Source organism: Scyliorhinus canicula, chromosome 20 (genome assembly GCF_902713615.1).
Source record: "Scyliorhinus canicula chromosome 20, sScyCan1.1, whole genome shotgun sequence".
NCBI classification, from domain to species: domain Eukaryota; kingdom Metazoa; phylum Chordata; class Chondrichthyes; order Carcharhiniformes; family Scyliorhinidae; genus Scyliorhinus; species Scyliorhinus canicula.
Genome location: NC_052165.1, coordinates 42,689,304 through 42,707,427, shown reverse-complemented (window position 1 = coordinate 42,707,427; position 18,124 = coordinate 42,689,304). Strand labels below are relative to the sequence as shown.

Genomic DNA, 18,124 nt, shown 5'->3' with positions numbered 1-18,124 from the left:
GCCTCTCGACCAATTGGTTGAGACCAGTCATGTGACGGGTCCCCGATTCGTCGAGAGGCTGAGTTAACCCCGCCTCCAGGGCGGGGTATAAATACCCAGTACGGCCGGCGGTCATCCATTTACTGTAGTCGACCGCAGGGCTAACATCTAGCTTATTAAAGCCTAACTTTTGTACAGCAACTCGTCTCGTGTTCAATTGATGGTTCATCAGTCTGCTTTAAAAGCCAGCGATTTAGCCCAGTGTGCTAAACCAGCCCCGTGTTTCTCACCATGTTTGCGTGGGTTTCGCCCCCACAACCCAAAGATGTGCAAGGTAGGTGGATTGAACAAGCTAAATTTCCCCTTAATTGGAAAAAATTAATTGTGTACTCTAAATTTATTTTTTAAAATACAGATCAGCTACAATCTAATTGGATGGCAGAACAGATTTGGGGGCCAATTATGGATGGTCAATGCATGCTGGCCTAGCTGGTGAATCCTACATCCTTTGAATGAATAAAGAAAAGCCACTTCCTGTTCCTATGTCCTTCCTGTGCAAGTGACCAATAAATAAATAATCTGAACCAAATAACAAATTTCAGATTGCTACAGTATTGAGAAGGAATGGAAATGGCCTCAGTTTTAGAAAGAAAATAATTGTATTTCTGTAGCATTTTTCACGAGCATTTTTCAGAGCTCTGTATGACGAATGAAGCATGTCGAAGATTAGTCACTGTTGCTGTGTAGGAAACATTGCAGGCAATTTGCAAACAGGTAATGATGAACTAATCCGTTTCTGAAGGTTGATTAAGGAATAAATATTGGCGAGGTTACTATGGCGATCCTCTGTTCTTCTTCAAATTAGTAGCACTGTGGTATATTTTACAACCAACTGCAAGACAACACCTCTAATACCTCATCTGCTGGATGGCGCCTCTGGCAGTGCAGCACTCCCCCAGTGCTGGTGTGTCAGCATAGTGTGTGCACAAATGTCTCCAGACTGGGACTTGAATCCATAACCTGCTGACTAAGTGAGAGAGCCATCTCCCATTAAATCAGTGCAGTGATACCACTAAGTAATCACTTCCATCATAGGGATAAAGTAGCAACAATTAAACTGCATCAGTACCTGGATAACAGATGCTCCAAATCCATTGCAAACATTGAAATTTTTAGATCAACCAGTGCGTGTCGAAATGCAGTCTTGCTGATCTGAAAGGTAAAATAAGTTTGTTCAACTCAAGTTATTTTAACTCCAATTTAAACAAATTGAGTATGTATTTGAAGCAGTGGGCTGTGGGGAAAGAGTGGGGCATTGGCATTAGTTTGGGACTGATACAGGGTTATAGGGAGAGACTGGGGCAGTGGGATTAGTTTTGGATTGGTACTGGGCTGTGAGGAGAGATTAGGGCAGTGGGATAATTTTGGATTGGTACTGAGCTGTGGGGAGAGTGCACGGAGCAGTGGGATTAGGTTTGGATTGGTGCGGGGCTATGAGGAGAGATGAAATGAAATGAAAATGAAAATCGCTTATTGTCACGAGTAGGCTTCAATGAAGTTACTGTGAAAAGCCCCTAGTCGCCACATTCCGGCGCCTGTCCGGGGAGGCTGGTACGGGAATCGAACCGTGCTGCTAGCCTGCTTGGTCTGCTTGAAAAGCCAGCGATTTAGCCAAGTGAGCTAAACCAGCCCCTAAACCAACCAGATTGGGCAGTGGGATTAGTTTGGGAAATTTTTACAGAACTATGGGAGATAGTGGGGCAGTGGGGTTAGTTTTGGATTGATACTGGGCTATGGGGAGAGAGCGTGGGGCAATGCGATTAGGTTTGGATTCGTACGGGGCTATGAGGACAGAGTAGGGCAGTGGGATTAATTTGCAATTGGGGGAAAGAAGAGCAGTGGGATTAGTTTGAGATTGGTAGTAGGTTATGGGGAAAGCAGAGCAGTGGGATTAATTTTTGGCTGAAACAGGACTATGGTGAAATAAAAAGGATGTGAGAAAGTTCACGTTTACTGAATTTAATGCTCTTTCAGTCATTTCTGCCACATTTCTACCACAGTTTCACATTGCACAGCAAGAGGCCAATCAGCCGATCATGCATGTGCTGCTCTTTGAAGGAGAATCCAAACAATTCCACTCCCTGACAAAATTACATAATAGAATTAATCAAAACATCTGGGAGTAAAACTATATCAAGACTGAATCGGAAAGGTAATTTTATTCGCCCCTCTGTTCCCAATGTGGAGCCTCTCACTCTGAGAGCCTGTATCAGATAATGAAGGGTAGGTAAAATTGGAAAAACTACCTTCAATTAATCATCTACTTACCAAGCCATTGGTCTCTTTGTCATACTTGGCAAACTCATGGAGGGTGGAGTCGCAGGCTTCATCCATCTAGAACAAATGGAAAATTATCTTTGGTGAAAATTGTGATCCGTCCCTGGCTCACTCCATTTTCTGCTGAAACCTTCATTCACAACTTTGTTACTTCTACACTCAACTATTCCAAAGCTCTCCTGACCGGCCTCACATCTTCCAACACGCATAAACTGTCGCTCATCCAAAACGCTGTTGCCTGCTCCCTAACAAGCACCAAGTCTTGCTCGCCTTTCACCCCTCCATTGGCTGTCAGTTCAGCAATGCCTCGGCTTTAGAATCCTCACCCTTTATTTCAAAACCAACCAAGGAGAAAGGCCTCTTTATCTCTGTAACCTCCTCCAGGCTCTCAATCCCTACATTGCTCCTTCTTTGTCTTCTTGTCCATTCTCCACCTCCTTCTCCCCAACACTGGCTGTGCCTTCAGGTCCCAAAACTCCTGAATTCCCTCCAAAAATCTCTCTGCCTCTCAACCCCGCTTTCCTTGGAAAAGTGATGTCCTTGAAACTTACTTCTTTGACTAAGATATTGGTCACTATTTTCATGGGCTATGGGTGCTGGTGGCTGGGTCAGCATTTGTTGTCCATCTCTCATTACCCTTGACCTGAACGGCTTGCTCTGCTATTTCAAAGGGCATTTAAGAATCAACCACATTCCATTGAACCCCTACAGTGCAGAATGAGGCCATTTGGTCCATCAAGTCTGCACTGACCCTCCAAAAGAGCACCCTACCCAGACTACCTGTTCAGGTACACAGAGGGAGAATTCAGAATGTCCAATTCACCTAACAGCACGTTTTTCGGGACTTGTGGGAGGAAACCGGAGCACCCGGAGGAAATCCACGTAAACACGGGGAGAACGTGCATGGTGTGGGGGGGTCTGCATGGTGTGGGGGGGGGGTCTGCATGGTGTGGGGGGGGGTCTGCATGGTGTGGGGGGGGGGTCTGCATGGTGTGGGGGGGTCTGCATGGTGTGGGGGGGGTCTGCATGGTGTGGGGGGTCTGCATGGTGTGGGGGGGGGTCTGCATGGTGTGGGGGGGGGTCTGCATGGTGTGGGGGGGGTCTGCATGGTGTGGGGGGGGTCTGCATGGTGTGGGGGGGTCTGCATGGTGTGGGGGGGTCTGCATGGTGTGGGGGGGATTGCATGGCGTGGGGGGTCGGCATGGTGTGGGGGGGGTCAGCATGGCGTGGGGGGGTCGGCATGGCGTGGGGGGGTCGGCATGGCGTGGGGGGGGGGGGTCGGCATGGTGTGGGGGGGGGTCTGCATGGTGTGGGGGGGTCTGCATGGTGTGGGGGGGGGTCTGCATGGTGTGGGGGGGGGGGTCTGCATGGTGTGGGGGGGGTCTGCATGGTGTGGGGGGGTCTGCATGGTGTGGGGGGGTCTGCATGGTGTGGGGGGGTCTGCATGGTGTGGGGGGGTCTGCATGGTGTGGGGGGGGGTCTGCATGGTGTGGGGGGGGGTCTGCATGGTGTGGGGGGGGTCTGCATGGTGTGGGGGGGGTCTGCATGGTGTGGGGGGGGGTCTGCATGGTGTGGGGGGTCTGCATGGTGTGGGGGGGGGGTCTGCATGGTGTGGGGGGGGGTCTGCATGGTGTGGGGGGTCTGCATGGTGTGGGGGGGTCTGCATGGTGTGGGGGGGTCTGCATGGTGTGGGGGGGGTCTGCATGGTGTGGGGGGGGGTCTGCATGGTGTGGGGGGGGTCGGCATGGTGTGGGGGGGTCTGCATGGCGTGGGGGGTCGGCAGGGCGTGGGGGGGTCGGCATGGCGTGGGGGGGTCGGCATGGCGTGGGGGGGTCGGCATGGCGTGGGGGGGGGTCGGCATGGTGTGGGGGGGTCGGCATGGTGTGGGGGGGGTCTGCATGGTGTGGGGGGGTCGGCATGGTGTGGGGGGGGTCTGCATGGTGTGGGGGGGGGGCTGCATGGTGTGGGGGGGTCTGCATGGTGTGGGGGGGTCTGCATGGTGTGGGGGGGTCTGCATGGTGTGGGGGGGGTCTGCATGGTGTGGGGGGGGGGTCTGCATGGTGTGGGGGGGGTCTGCATGGTGTGGGGGGGGGGTCTGCATGGTGTGGGGGGGGGTCTGCATGGTGTGGGGGGGGTCTGCATGGTGTGGGGGGGTCTGCATGGTGTGGGGGGGGTCTGCATTGTGTGGGGGGTCTGCATGGTGTGGGGGGGTCTGCATGGTGTGGGGGGGGTCTGCATGGTGTGGGGGGGGTCTGCATGGTGTGGGGGGTCTGCATGGTGTGGGGGGGGTCTGCATGGTGTGGGGGGGTCTGCATGGTGTGGGGGGGGGTCTGCATGGTGTGGGGGGGGTCTGCATGGTGTGGGGGGGGTCTGCATGGTGTGGGGGGGGGTCTGCATGGTGTGGGGGTGGGTCTGCATGGTGTGGGGGGGGGTCTGCATGGTGTAGGGGGGGGTCTGCATGGTGTGGGGGGTCTGCATGGTGATGGGGGTCTGCATGGTGATGGGGGTCTGCATGGTGATGGGGGTCTGCATGGTGATGGGGGTCTGCATGGTGATGGGGGTCTGCATGGTGATGGGGGTCTGCATGGTGATGGGGGTCTGCATGGTGATGGGGGTCTGCATGGTGATGGGGGTCTGCATGGTGATGGGGGTCTGCATGGTGATGGGGGTCTGCATGGTGATGGGGGTCTGCATGGTGATGGGGGTCTGCATGGTGATGGGGGTCTGCATGGTGATGGGGTCTGCATGGTGATCGGGTGCACAGCTGACAGCTATTGCTAATAGGGAATTAGCTATTGCAGTAATGTGAGCACTTCACAGCTCCCAAGTTGATTTGCGTGGTGCACGTGCCATGTCGCAGGTGAGCGTTATTGCCTCGCATCCCAACCAGACTGTGAGACTTGGACACCTTGCCTGAACACCAGAGGCTAGCCAACATCCAAACAACCAAGAGCTGAGTCTCAGCACTGGGAACATTTCCACAAACAGAAGGTGGATATATGCACTAGGGAGGGATCCAGCGAATGGCCCAGGTAACATTATCAGTGGGTGTCTATGGTACAGCGTCTGGGATCCGGTGCCCGGGGGCTCCTGCTGCGACCAGGGATGCATGCACAGGACACATTGAAGGGCATCCTGAAGGATGGAAGGGATTGCGAGGGGGGAGCCAATGCGGGACTGGAGGGTACTGGGCTGGAAGCTGATTGTCTGGCCTTCACCTTCTTCAATTCCTTACAGATATTACACGATTTGGATGGTATCTTGGATTCCGCAGAATCTGCCCTCGTGGTGCTTGCAGGAGGCAGGAGGCCAGATACCAGAGAAGGCGGCAGCAACAGCATCGACAGAGGTTCAAGGCAGCGGCCCATGTGCAGGCCCCCACCCTACACCCTGATGACCTGGCCACCCATCAGGCCAGAGAGAGACCCAAAGGGGGAAGTCGGCGACAGCCCAAGGTATACACGTGCCGACGGCCATTATAGCAGATGACGAATCGCATGTGCTGCAGGAGACTCCGCCCTCTTTGCTCAGGTAGCTAACTATGTAAACTTTGACCTGGATCAAGCCAACAAGCTGCCCAGGCAGCAGGACTCTCCGCCATTGCTGGGATGGCCCTAATCTGGAGGTTAAAGGTGGCATGCATGTCAACTTTGGCGAATCAGGTAACAAGGAATGCCCTTGTCCTCTCCTTAGGGGACTTACCCCTTGGCCCACCGTGGGGTCTACCACTGCAGGACCCTACTGGTAGAAATCAACCGAGCCCAACTGAGCCCCATAAAGCACTGCCTGCCCACCCCTTCAACCAGACCCCATCCCCCACACACTCTCTTCCAGGGCCCCTTGTAATAGGGAGACCCCCCAGGCACCCTTGTAATAGCAGGACTCCCTCAGGGACTCTCTGACCAAAGGGACCACCCACGTGCTTGAGTGATTAGAAAGCACTTAGTGCTTGGAATGCAATTACCTTGCTTTGACGTGGTCAATCATAGAATCCCTACATTGCAAAAGGAGACCATTCAGCCCATCGAGTCTACACCGACCTCCACCATATCCCTGTAACCATCAATAACCTTTGGACACTAAGGGGCAATTGATCATGGCCAGTTCAGCTAAAGAACTGGCTTTTAAAGCAGGTCTGCATGGTGGGGAGAGGCGGGGGGGGGGGGGGTCTGCATGGTGTGGGGGGGGGGTCTGCATGGTGTGGGGGGGGTCTGCATGGTGTGGGGGGGGTCTGCATGGTGTGGGGGGGTCTGCATGGTGTGGGGGGGTCTGCATGGTGTGGGGGGGGTCTGCATGGTGTGGGGGGTCTGCATGGTGTGGGGGGGTCTGCATGGTGTGGGGGGGGGTCTGCATGGTGTGGGGGGGGTCTGCATGGTGTGGGGGGGTCTGCATGGTGTGGGGGGGTCTGCATGGTGTGGGGGGGGTCTGCATGGTGTGGGGGGGATTGCATGGCGTGGGGGGTCGGCATGGTGTGGGGAGGGTCAGCATGGCGTGGGGGGTCGGCATGGCGTGGGGGGGTCGGCATGGCGTGGGGGGGTCGGCATGGCGTGGGGGGGGGGGGTCGGCATGGTGTGGGGGGGGGTCGGCATGGTGTGGGGGGGGTCTGCATGGTGTGGGGGGTCTGCATGGTGTGGGGGGGGTCTGCATGGTGTGGGGGGGGGGGGTCTGCATGGTGTGGGGGGGGTCTGCATGGTGTGGGGGGGTCTGCATGGTGTGGGGGGGTCTGCATGGTGTGGGGGGGTCTGCATGGTGTGGGGGGGGGTCTGCATGGTGTGGGGGGGGGTCTGCATGGTGTGGGGGGGGGGTCTGCATGGGGTGGGGGGGGGTCTGCATGGTGTGGGGGGGGGGTCTGCATGGTGTGGGGGGGGGTCTGCATGGTGTGGGGGGGGGTCTGCATGGTGTGGGGGGGGGTCTGCATGGTGTGGGGGGTCTGCATGGTGTGGGGGGGTCTGCATGGTGTGGGGGGGGTCTGCATGGTGTGGGGGGGGTCGGCATGGTGTGGGGGGGGTCAGCATGGCGTGGGGGGTCGGCATGGCGTGGGGGGGTCGGCATGGCGTGGGGGGGTCGGCATGGCGTGGGGGGGTCGGCATGGCGTGGGGGGGGGTCGGCATGGTGTGGGGGGGTCGGCATGGTGTGGGGGGGGTCTGCATGGTGTGGGGGGGTCTGCATGGTGTGGGGGGGGTCTGCATGGTGTGGGGGGGGGGGCTCTGCATGGTGTGGGGGGGGTCTGCATGGTGTGGGGGGGTCTGCATGGTGTGGGGGGGTCTGCATGGTGTGGGGGGGGGTCTGCATGGTGTGGGGGGGGGGTCTGCATGGTGTGGGGGGGGTCTGCATGGTGTGGGGGGGGGTCTGCATGGTGTGGGGGGGGGTCTGCATGGGGTGGGGGGGGGGTCTGCATGGTGTGGGGGGGTCTGCATGGTGTGGGGGGGTCTGCATGGTGTGGGGGGTCTGCATGGTGTGGGGGGGGTCTGCATGGTGTGGGGGGGGTCTGCATGGTGTGGGGGGGGTCTGCATGGTGTGGGGGGGGTCTGCATGGTGTGGGGGGTCTGCATGGTGTGGGGGGGGGTCTGCATGGTGTGGGGGGGGTCTGCATGGTGTGGGGGGGGGGTCTGCATGGTGTGGGGGGGGGTCTGCATGGTGTGGGGGGGGTCTGCATGGTGTGGGGGGGGTCTGCATAGTGTGGGGGGGGGTCTGCATGGTGTGGGGGGGGGTCTGCATGGTGTGGGGGGGGGGGTCTGCATGGTGTGGGGGGTCTGCATGGTGATGGGGGTCTGCATGGTGATGGGGGTCTGCATGGTGATGGGGGTCTGCATGGTGATGGGGGTCTGCATGGTGATGGGGGTCTGCATGGTGATGGGGGTCTGCATGGTGATGGGGGTCTGCATGGTGATGGGGGTCTGCATGGTGATGGGGGTCTGCATGGTGATGGGGGTCTGCATGGTGATGGGGGTCTGCATGGTGATGGGGGTCTGCATGGTGATGGGGGTCTGCATGGTGATGGGGGTCTGCATGGTGATGGGGGTCTGCATGGTGATGGGGGTCTGCATGGTGATGGGGGTCTGCATGGTGATGGGGGTCTGCATGGTGATGGGGGTCTGCATGGTGATGGGGGTCTGCATGGTGATGGGGGTCTGCATGGTGATGGGGGTCTGCATGGTGATGGGGGTCTGCATGGTGATGGGGGTCTGCATGGTGATGGGGGTCTGCATGGTGATGGGGGTCTGCATGGTGATGGGGGTCTGCATGGTGATGGGGGTCTGCATGGTGATGGGGGTCTGCATGGTGATGGGGGTCTGCATGGTGATGGGGGTCTGCATGGTGATGGGGGTCTGCATGGTGATGGGGGTCTGCATGGTGATGGGGGTCTGCATGGTGATGGGGGTCTGCATGGTGATGGGGGTCTGCATGGTGATGGGGGTCTGCATGGTGATGGGGGTCTGCATGGTGATGGGGGTCTGCATGGTGATGGGGGTCTGCATGGTGATGGGGGTCTGCATGGTGATGGGGGTCTGCATGGTGATGGGGGTCTGCATGGTGATGGGGGTCTGCATGGTGATGGGGGTCTGCATGGTGATGGGGGTCTGCATGGTGATGGGGGTCTGCATGGTGATGGGGGTCTGCATGGTGATGGGGGTCTGCATGGTGATGGGGGTCTGCATGGTGATGGGGGTCTGCATGGTGATGGGGGTCTGCATGGTGATGGGGGTCTGCATGGTGATGGGGGTCTGCATGGTGATGGGGGTCTGCATGGTGATGGGGGTCTGCATGGTGATGGGGGTCTGCATGGTGATGGGGGTCTGCATGGTGATGGGGGTCTGCATGGTGATGGGGGTCTGCATGGTGATGGGGGTCTGCATGGTGATGGGGGTCTGCATGGTGATGGGGGTCTGCATGGTGATGGGGGTCTGCATGGTGATGGGGGTCTGCATGGTGATGGGGGTCTGCATGGTGATGGGGGTCTGCATGGTGATGGGGGTCTGCATGGTGATGGGGGTCTGCATGGTGATGGGGGTCTGCATGGTGATGGGGGTCTGCATGGTGATGGGGGTCTGCATGGTGATGGGGGTCTGCATGGTGATGGGGGTCTGCATGGTGATGGGGGTCTGCATGGTGATGGGGGTCTGCATGGTGATGGGGGTCTGCATGGTGATGGGGGTCTGCATGGTGGGGAGAGGCGGGGGGTATGCATGGTGGGGAGAGGCGGGGGGTATGCATGGTGGGGAGAGGCGGGGGGGGGTTCTGCATGGTGGGGAGAGGCGGGGGGGGGGGGTCTGCATGGTGGGGAGAGTGTCTGTGGTTGGGGGGGGGGGACCACAGAAAGGGGGTCCCTTTGGGGAATTCCTCTATTTCAGGGTTCCCTGTGGGGGTCCCTTTGGCCAGGAGGTCCCTGGTGGAGGGTCTCTGTATTACAAAGGTCTCTGGGGGTCCCTATTGTAGGATCCCAGAGGGGTCTTCCTATTACAGGGGTCCTGGGACGGGGGGGGGGGGGGGTGATGCCGGGTAACCCCCCGTTCAAATTAGAATTTCAGTGCAGGGGACTCAAAGTGATGGCCCGATATTAGATTCCCTCGGGAATCTCTTGTATTCCAAGCCATGCATAAATTTGCCTGGCAAGGGACACTGAATTGATTTCCAGTTTGCGCTCCCGGGGATCGTAAACCAATTGCAATTCACCTCGGTGGGAGAACATGGTTCCCAAATGGAGAATCCTGTCTCAAGTCTTTTCTTCCCTGACAATGGAATCCAATCCCTGGAAGTATTTTGCACTGAAATAACTGACCTTGAACAAAATCTGCAAACGACCACAAACGTAAAATATTTTCAAACAAAAGGGTCTTGCGTCACAGAGCAGACCATATCAGCTTCACAGCTGCAAATAATTACACTCCAGGTGAAAATGCTGAAACTTTAAGTGAATAGCACGAGGTACAATTCATCTTATTACAGTGCACAGTCAAAGCTACCGACTGAGGAAAAGCAGGGGAAAAAAATAAAACAAGTTCAGAAAAATACCACCCTGGGAAATTAAATTAAACAAGGAAGGTCTACGCAGAGATTGTCAGTAATTTACTTCACTCGGATAAACTTTAAAATTCTGACAAGCTCATCTGTTATACGGAGGCCAAAACTGATTCTGTCATTCTCAGAAGGCTCGTCGTTTAATACTCATTCTCGGGATGTGGGTGTTGCTGACAGGGCTGATATTTATTGTCCCTCCCTGGTTCCCCCATTAGTAGAAGTGGTGGTCAGGCATCTTCATGAATGGATGCAGTCCATGGGGTGAAGGTACTCCCCCAGCGCGCTTAGGGAGGGCATTCCAGGATGTTGACTGAATGTGAGTTGCTGTAATCCACAGGGCTACAGCCCAAAGGTTGGAAGGTGGGATTAGACTGGATAACACTTTTTCAGCCATTTTGTTCATGATATAGACTCAAATAGCCTCCATCCGTGCTGTAAGTTCTACCAAGCTGGCTCCTTATTGGCATGGCATGTGATGGAACTATTCAATATACCTGAAATAAAATACTGCGGACGTTGGAAATCTGAAATAAAAACAGCAGATGCTGGAAATACCTACTGAGCCCTGGTGCGGTCTCCCATGTTTGTGCAAACCAGGCTCCAGCAGTTGACAAAATAGTGAGAGAGTGAAATCAATGATGATTCTATATTGGTTTTCGGCATTCTATGTCACTTACCTTATCTTTAAATGTCTTAATAATGTCTTCACTGGGATCAGCAGTACCATTTGATGGGTTATGTTTATTTTTAGCTGTTGATGACCTTGCTGAATCTTCATTTGAATCTGAAAGAGATTTATGATCAACCTGATGCAACCTGTGCCTTGGAATTGCAAGTGGCTTCACAATTCAAACAAAGTTTCCGTTGGCTGCTTTCCACATTCAGATTAAAGGTTCTCGTTCTTCTCCAGACAGATTTTGCTCCTGAGCATCCAATACCGTGCCAACACATGCAAGCCCCATTCTAACATTGCTAAGAGCTGCCCTGCCGTTTAAGTGCCCAGGAACCCACACCGACCTTGTCACCACCTCATCGGAAACCTGTCAGCACTGTTCATAGATTCTTAAACTCATGCCACATTCCAGCCCCTTGCTAACAAACTTCCAGAGCCACACTAATATATCTTCATCAGACCCATGCCCCGCACTCATTCTCCTCCCAGTCTGAATTTCATCCATTCCTATTACATGCAATCCTAACCTCTCCAAACCATCCCACTCCCATTGATCATTCTCTTATCACCCATAATTAGGTTTGTGTGTTGCCAACCATTCCCCCACCCCTGCCAGTCCCAATCCCAGTCTAAAATGAAGTTATCATAGAATTTACAGTGCAGGAGGCCATTCGGCCCATCAGGTCTGCACTGGCCCTTGGAAAGAACATCTTACCAATGCCCAACCCCCACCCGTAACCCAGTAGCCCCACCCAACCCAACCTTTTTGGACACGAAGAGCAATTTAACATGGCCAATCCGCCTAACCTGCACATCTTTGGACTGTCAGATGAAACCAGAGCACCCGGAGGAAGCCCATGCAGACACGGGGATGAAGTGCAAACTCTACACAGTCACCCGAGACGGGAATTGAACCCTTGTCCCTGGAGCTGTGAGGCAGCAGTAACCGCTGTGCCACCGTGTTGTCCCCATTAGTCCTTTCACCCCATCCCACCATATTTTAACTCTGACATATCCTCAGCTATCTCTCTAATTGCTTATCCTCACTAAAAATGGAAGCAATGGTGGCATAATGGTAATGTCACTAGTCTAGTAACTAAACAGCCCAGGCTAATGCCCAGGACATGGGATCAAACCCCACCATGGCAATGGTGGAATTTTAAATCCAATAACTAAAATTTGCAATACACAGCTAATCTCAGTGATGGTGTCCACGGAACTATCATCAATTGTTGTAAAAACCAATCTGTTTCACCAATGCCCTTTAGGGAAGGAAATCTTCCTTACCTGGTCTGGCCTACATGTGACTCTGGATCCATAGAAATGTGACTTGTAACCGTGCTCTGAAATTGCTGAGCAAGCCACTAGAACTACATCATCATCCCTCCTCTGTTGCTGGGTCAAAATTCTGGAGTTCCCTGCCTGACAGCATTGTGTGCGTACCTACACCTCAGGGGCTGTAAAGGTTCAAGAAGGCAGCTTCTGAAGGGCAACTAGTGATTGGCAATCAATGTTGGTCTAGCCAGTGATGACCACATCCTGTAAATTAATTTTATAAAAGGTGCCACTCTGATCCAATTAAGGCTGCCCCCAGCGTAAAACTGCAGCAAGGCAGCTGGACTTTGGTGGATGGACAGACAACTGACCTTTCACTCAGAAAAGGAATTCATCCACCCATAAAATCCAGCCTCAAGTGCTGGGAAGTGGGATTAGACTGGAAGGGTCTTTTCTAATTGGCGCAGTCAGGGTGGACCGAATGACATCCTTCAATGAGTTACATTTCTATGATTCCAATTACCTTTTTTACAGATTGTGCCGAGATCCATTGTTCCGCAATGAACAGATTGTTGGGAACTCAACCCAATCTCATTTAAAAGCTGCACGGTCGGGATTTCCGATTTCCTTTCCTTGGTGAGTCTGCAAGAAAAGAGCAGCACAGTTGAGGAATAAATCTGGCAGGAACACAAAGTGCTAGAATGTTTGAAATGCTTTTGATAATCTTTGTGTCTGCAGATGTACCAGTTATAACATTTGATCAGAATGCTCCACCTCAGTACATTCCAAAATGCTTTACAACCAATTAAGTGTTTTTGGAAGTGTTGTAAGGATATTCCCTAATGTAAGATATTTTGCAGCCCATCTGTGCACAGGAGGCAGTAGCAAAATGACATAACTGCCCAAACAATCTGGCCCAGCGGCTCAACATTGTGGCACAAATCCAGGAGATGGCTGAAAATCCGAAGTCTCGACCCCTGAACATGGCATGTTCTATTTTCGCAGGGGCAGGAGTGGAGTTGGGCAGGGCTTCGCGTGCTCGTTGACCATTTAAATCACCAGCTGCCTCCACTGAAGTGAAATTTTGGTGGTCCAAGAGTGCAAAATCCAGCATGTGTAGATTAGAGCAGATAAGAAAAGGTCTTACTTGTGGACTAGACCAATTTTTAAATTTCCCAACCCTGGGCACCTAAGAGATCGCGTGGAAGCTTGAATGCATGTGGTAATCGAAGACAGGAATATTGAAAGGAGAGATTACATTCCTGGAAGTGGATCCTTGATGAAGGCATCTGAGAGAAAGCATTATTTGAGAGAAGATTCCAAGGCATGTTTTTCCGAGAGTGAAGTTTGGAAACACTCGGGTGGAAAGGTGTGTTTCAGTGAGACCATTTGGCTCACAGTGTGACTAACATCTCGGAGGGTTTGATAAGGAATCCACAGTCATTATATTGGGTGGCATCTGTCACTTGGTTACAGGGTGTGGTGTGTCTGACCACAGTTGGCCTGTTGGTTTACAAGGACTGTCTACTTACCGAGAACATTAGAGTAAAATATATATTCTGTAACTTTCTTAAAAATCTGTGTGCATCTCAGCTAGTCATGGAGTCAAAGAGTTTTACAGCACAGAAAGAGGCCTTTGGCCCATCATGCTCATGACAGCCATCAAGTGCCTATGTATTCTAATTTCATTTTCCAGCACTTGGTCCGTAGTCTTGTATGGTCTGGTATTTCAAGTACTCCTTAAAATTTGTGAGGGTTCCTGCCTCTACCACCATTTCAGAAGGTGAGTTCCAGATTCCTACCACCCTCCGGTTGAAAAAGGTTTCCCTCAAATCCTCTCTAAATCTCTTATTCCTTACCTTAAATTTATGCACCCTAGTTATTGACCCCTCTACTAATTGGAAAGGTTCCTTCCTATCTACCCTAACTATGTCCCTCATAATTTGCGCACCTCATTTAGGTCCCCCTTCAGCCTTCTCTGCTCTGAGGAAAACAAACACCAGCCGAACCAGCCTCAAATAACATGCCAGTGACTGATGGAAATGAGGCAGTGACAGGTGAGGACCTTGAGATGATTGTTATCACTAAGAAGGTAGTGATGGGCAAGGTAATGGGGCTAAAGGTAGACAGGTCTCCTGGCCCTGATGGAATGCATCACAGTGCTAAAAGAGATGGCTAGGGAAATTGCAAATGCACTAGCGATAATTTACCAAAATTCGCTCGACTCTGGGGTGGTCCCGGCGGATTGGAAGTTAGCAAACGTGACACCACTGTTTAAAAAAGGAGGTAGGCAGAAAGCGGGTAATTATAGGCTAGTTAGCTTAACGTCGGTAGGAGGGAAGATGCTTGAATATATCATCAAGGAAGAAATAGAGAGGCATCTGGATGGAAATTGTCCCATTGGGCAGATGCAGCATGGGTTCATAAAGGGCAGGTCGTGCCTAACTAATTTAGTGGAATTTTTTGAGGACATTACCGGTGCGGTAGATAACGGGGAGCCAATGGATGTGGTATATCTGGATTTCCAGAAAGCCTTTGACAAGGTGCCACACAAAAGGTTGCTGCATAAGATAAAGATGCATGCATTAAGGGTAAAGTAGTAGCATGGATAGAGGATTGGTTAATTAATAGAAAGCAAAGAGTGGGGATTAATGGGTGTTTCTCTGGTTGGCAATCAGTAGCTAGCGGTGTCCCTCAGGGATCAGTGTTGGGCCCCCAATTGTTCATAATTTACATAGATGATTTGGAGTTGGGGACGAAGCGCAGTGTGTCCAAGTTTGTAGACGACACTAAAATGAGTGGTAAAGCAAAAAGTGCAGAGGATATCGAAAGTCTGCAGATGGGTTAAGTGAATGGGCTAGGGTCTGGCAGATGGAATACAATATTGACAAATGTGAGGTTATCCATTTTGGGAGGAATAACAGCAAAAGGGATTATTATTTAAATGATAAAATATTAAAACATGCTGCTGTGCAGAGAGACCTGGTGGTAGTGCATGAGTCGCAAAAAGTTGGTTTACAGGTGCAACAGGTGATTAAGAAGGCGAATGGAATTTTGTCCTTCCTTGCTAGAGGCTTAGAGTTTAAGACTAGGGAGGTTATGCTGCAATTGTATAAGGTCTTATACAACCTTAGTGAGGCCACACCTGGAGTATGGTGTTCAGTTTTGGTCTCCTTACTTGAGAAAGGACGTACTGGCGCTGGAGGGTGTGCAGAGGAGATTCACTAGGTTAATCCCAGGTCTGAAGGGGTTGGATTACGAGGAGAGGTTGAGTAGACTGGGACTGTACTCATTGGAATTTAGAAGGATGAGGGGGGATCTTATAGAAACATATAAAATTATGAAGGGATTAGATAGGATAGATGCGGGCAGGTTGTTTCCACTGGCGGGTGAAAGCAGAACTAGGGGGCATAGCCTCAAAATAAGTGGAAGTACATTTAGGACTGAGTTTAGGAGGAACTTCTTCACCCAAAGGGTTGTGAATCTACGGAATTCGTTGCCCAGCAAAGCAGTTGAGGCTTCTTGATTAAATGTTTTTAAGATAAAGATAGATAGTTTTTTGAAGAATAAAGGGATTAAGGTTTATGGTGTCCGGGCCGGAAAGTGGAGCTGAGTCCACAAAAGATCAGCCATGAACTCATTGAATGGCGGAGCAGGCTTGAGGGGCCAGATGGCCTACTCCTGCTCCTAGTTCTTATGTTCTTATGGTCTCTTCATAGCTGAAATGCTATAGTCCAGGCAACATCCTGGTGAATCTCCTCCTCACCCTTTCTGGTGAAGATATCTGTGAAGATAGAGGTGGGGCGAAGGAGTATTGTATTACAGTCAATCTTTTCATGTTTAACAGATGTATTATTCTTTCGTTAAAGGTTAATTAGCTGTGCTGTGACTCTGTTCAATCACAAGGCTAAATTAATAAAAAGAAGTTTAGTCTATCGAACCAGGGTTTCATTCAGGGACTTGACTGTCCAGTAGTAACATTAGCTGAGATCATAATGGTATTCAACAGGATTGTGAGCAGTTCTGTTGGCTAGGCAGCCAGCTCGAGGATCAGATCAATGCCAACGACATTGGCATTGTGGAATCTTAATCCCCATTCTGGCTGAGGTAGTCAACCTTTGGCCTGCCTCTTCACCTGACCTGAATTAAAAATCACAACACTTCACAATGGTTCAGTGAATAATCCCCAGGGACCTGCCCTTCAGACAGAGAACTCAAGAAGAAACTTACTAAAGTTTACCAATGTTATAGTCAATTTTCTTTCAGACCCTGACAACCATATTTCAAGTTAAAATGGAACCCTATTACACCTCTGATCAATGATATTGTGTTGGGTAATCACCTGTGATCAATGCTACATGCACCCCATAGTTTAGTACATCCCAGTTTTTACTTTCTAATGAAAGTGCAACGATGATTAAATATATATGGAGGCATTTGAGATGTATGGAGTTTCGATGGCCCCTTGAGCCTGCTCTGCCATTCAATAAGGTCATGGCTGATCATCTACCTCTGCTTCAATTTCCCACCCCACCCTATCACCATATCCTTTAATTCTCTGGTCCAAAAATCTATCTTAAATATGCTATGATGTGGAGATGCCGGCGTTGGACTGGGGTGAGCACAGTAAGCAGTCTTACAACACCAGGTTAAAGTCCAACAGGTTTGATTCAAACACGAGCTTTCGGAGCGCACCTGAGGAAGGAGTTGCGCTCCGAAAGCTCGTGTTTGCTCGTGTTTGAATCAAACCTGTTGGACTTTAACCTGGTGTTGTAAGACTTCTTACTGTGCTTAAATATGCTGGGTAGCCCATCAACTTCCTGCCTACCCCAACCCATTCATAATCACTCAGGGGGTGGGGAAGCTGGAGGGTGGTTGATATCTACTAGCCTGTCTGACTGTAGGTCTATGGAAGGCTTTAAGTTGTCAATTAATGTCCACTTAAGCCCCTAAATCCACCTCCATTGCAATAAAACGAATGATAGGATGCTAGGAAGTACAGATGATCAGAGGGACCTTGGCTCCATGTCTAAAGATCCCTGAAGGCAGCAGGACATGTAGATAAGGTGCTTAAGAAGCCACATGGGATATTTGCCTTTATTAGCCGAGGCATAGAATGTCAGAGCAGGGAGGTTATGATGGAGCTGTATAAAACGCTCATTAGACCATAGCTAGAGTACTGTCTGCAGTTCTGTTGCCACACTATAGGAAGGATGTGATTGCACTGGAAAGGGTGCAGAGGAGATTCACCAGGATGTTGCATTTCACTGATGAAAATAGGCTGGATAGGCTGTGGTTGATTTCCTTACAGCAAAGAAGACTGAGGGGAGGAAGATTCCTGCTGTGCACCTTTGGATATTTGACAACGTTAAAGGCGCTAAATAAATGCAATTTGTTCATATTGTTCATTATCTCTTTCCTTCAACTTTGGTACGCAGTCAAATCTAACCAAAGGAAAGCAGCAGGTCTTCTCTCAGGTTCCGATGTATTCTGCAGGTCTCAGTCTTGTATTCATGCGGCTATTTACAGCAATGCCACACTTAACGCAAAACAAAAATAGGGCTTTGGACAGATGGTAGCACAAGAACAGAAGACAGCAAATGACAGACACCAATACAGTGCGTAACAGTGGGTGTTTACCCACTCTCATTTGTGCATTGAAAATAATTGATGCACAGAAACACGTGCTGACTTCCTCTGCTGTTTAAAGACCAGGCATAAACTTGATCTTAGGAAGTGGCCAAAGCAATTTTAACTGTCCATCCTTATTTGGACCACATATAGTAGAACTTTAGTTATATATAGACCAGACCCAATAAGGATGGCAGATTGCTTCCCTCA

At 51.6% G+C, this 18,124-nt stretch overlaps 1 protein-coding gene across 1 annotated transcript in view; it reads right to left on the bottom strand.

Annotated features, from left to right (window-relative positions):
• Positions 1–11,032, bottom strand: part of LOC119954879 — a 45,552-nt gene extending 34,520 nt beyond the window's left edge. Inside the window, exons 1-3 of the mRNA XM_038780496.1 lie at positions 11,013–11,032; positions 2,308–2,373; positions 1,109–1,191 (exon numbers count right to left, since the gene is read on the bottom strand). Of these exons, the coding sequence (XP_038636424.1) occupies positions 1,109–1,191; positions 2,308–2,373 (149 nt within the window). The 5' untranslated portion in view covers positions 11,013–11,032. The remainder of the gene's footprint in view (positions 1–1,108; positions 1,192–2,307; positions 2,374–11,012) is intronic.
• Between the last annotated feature and the right edge of the window lie 7,092 nt (positions 11,033–18,124).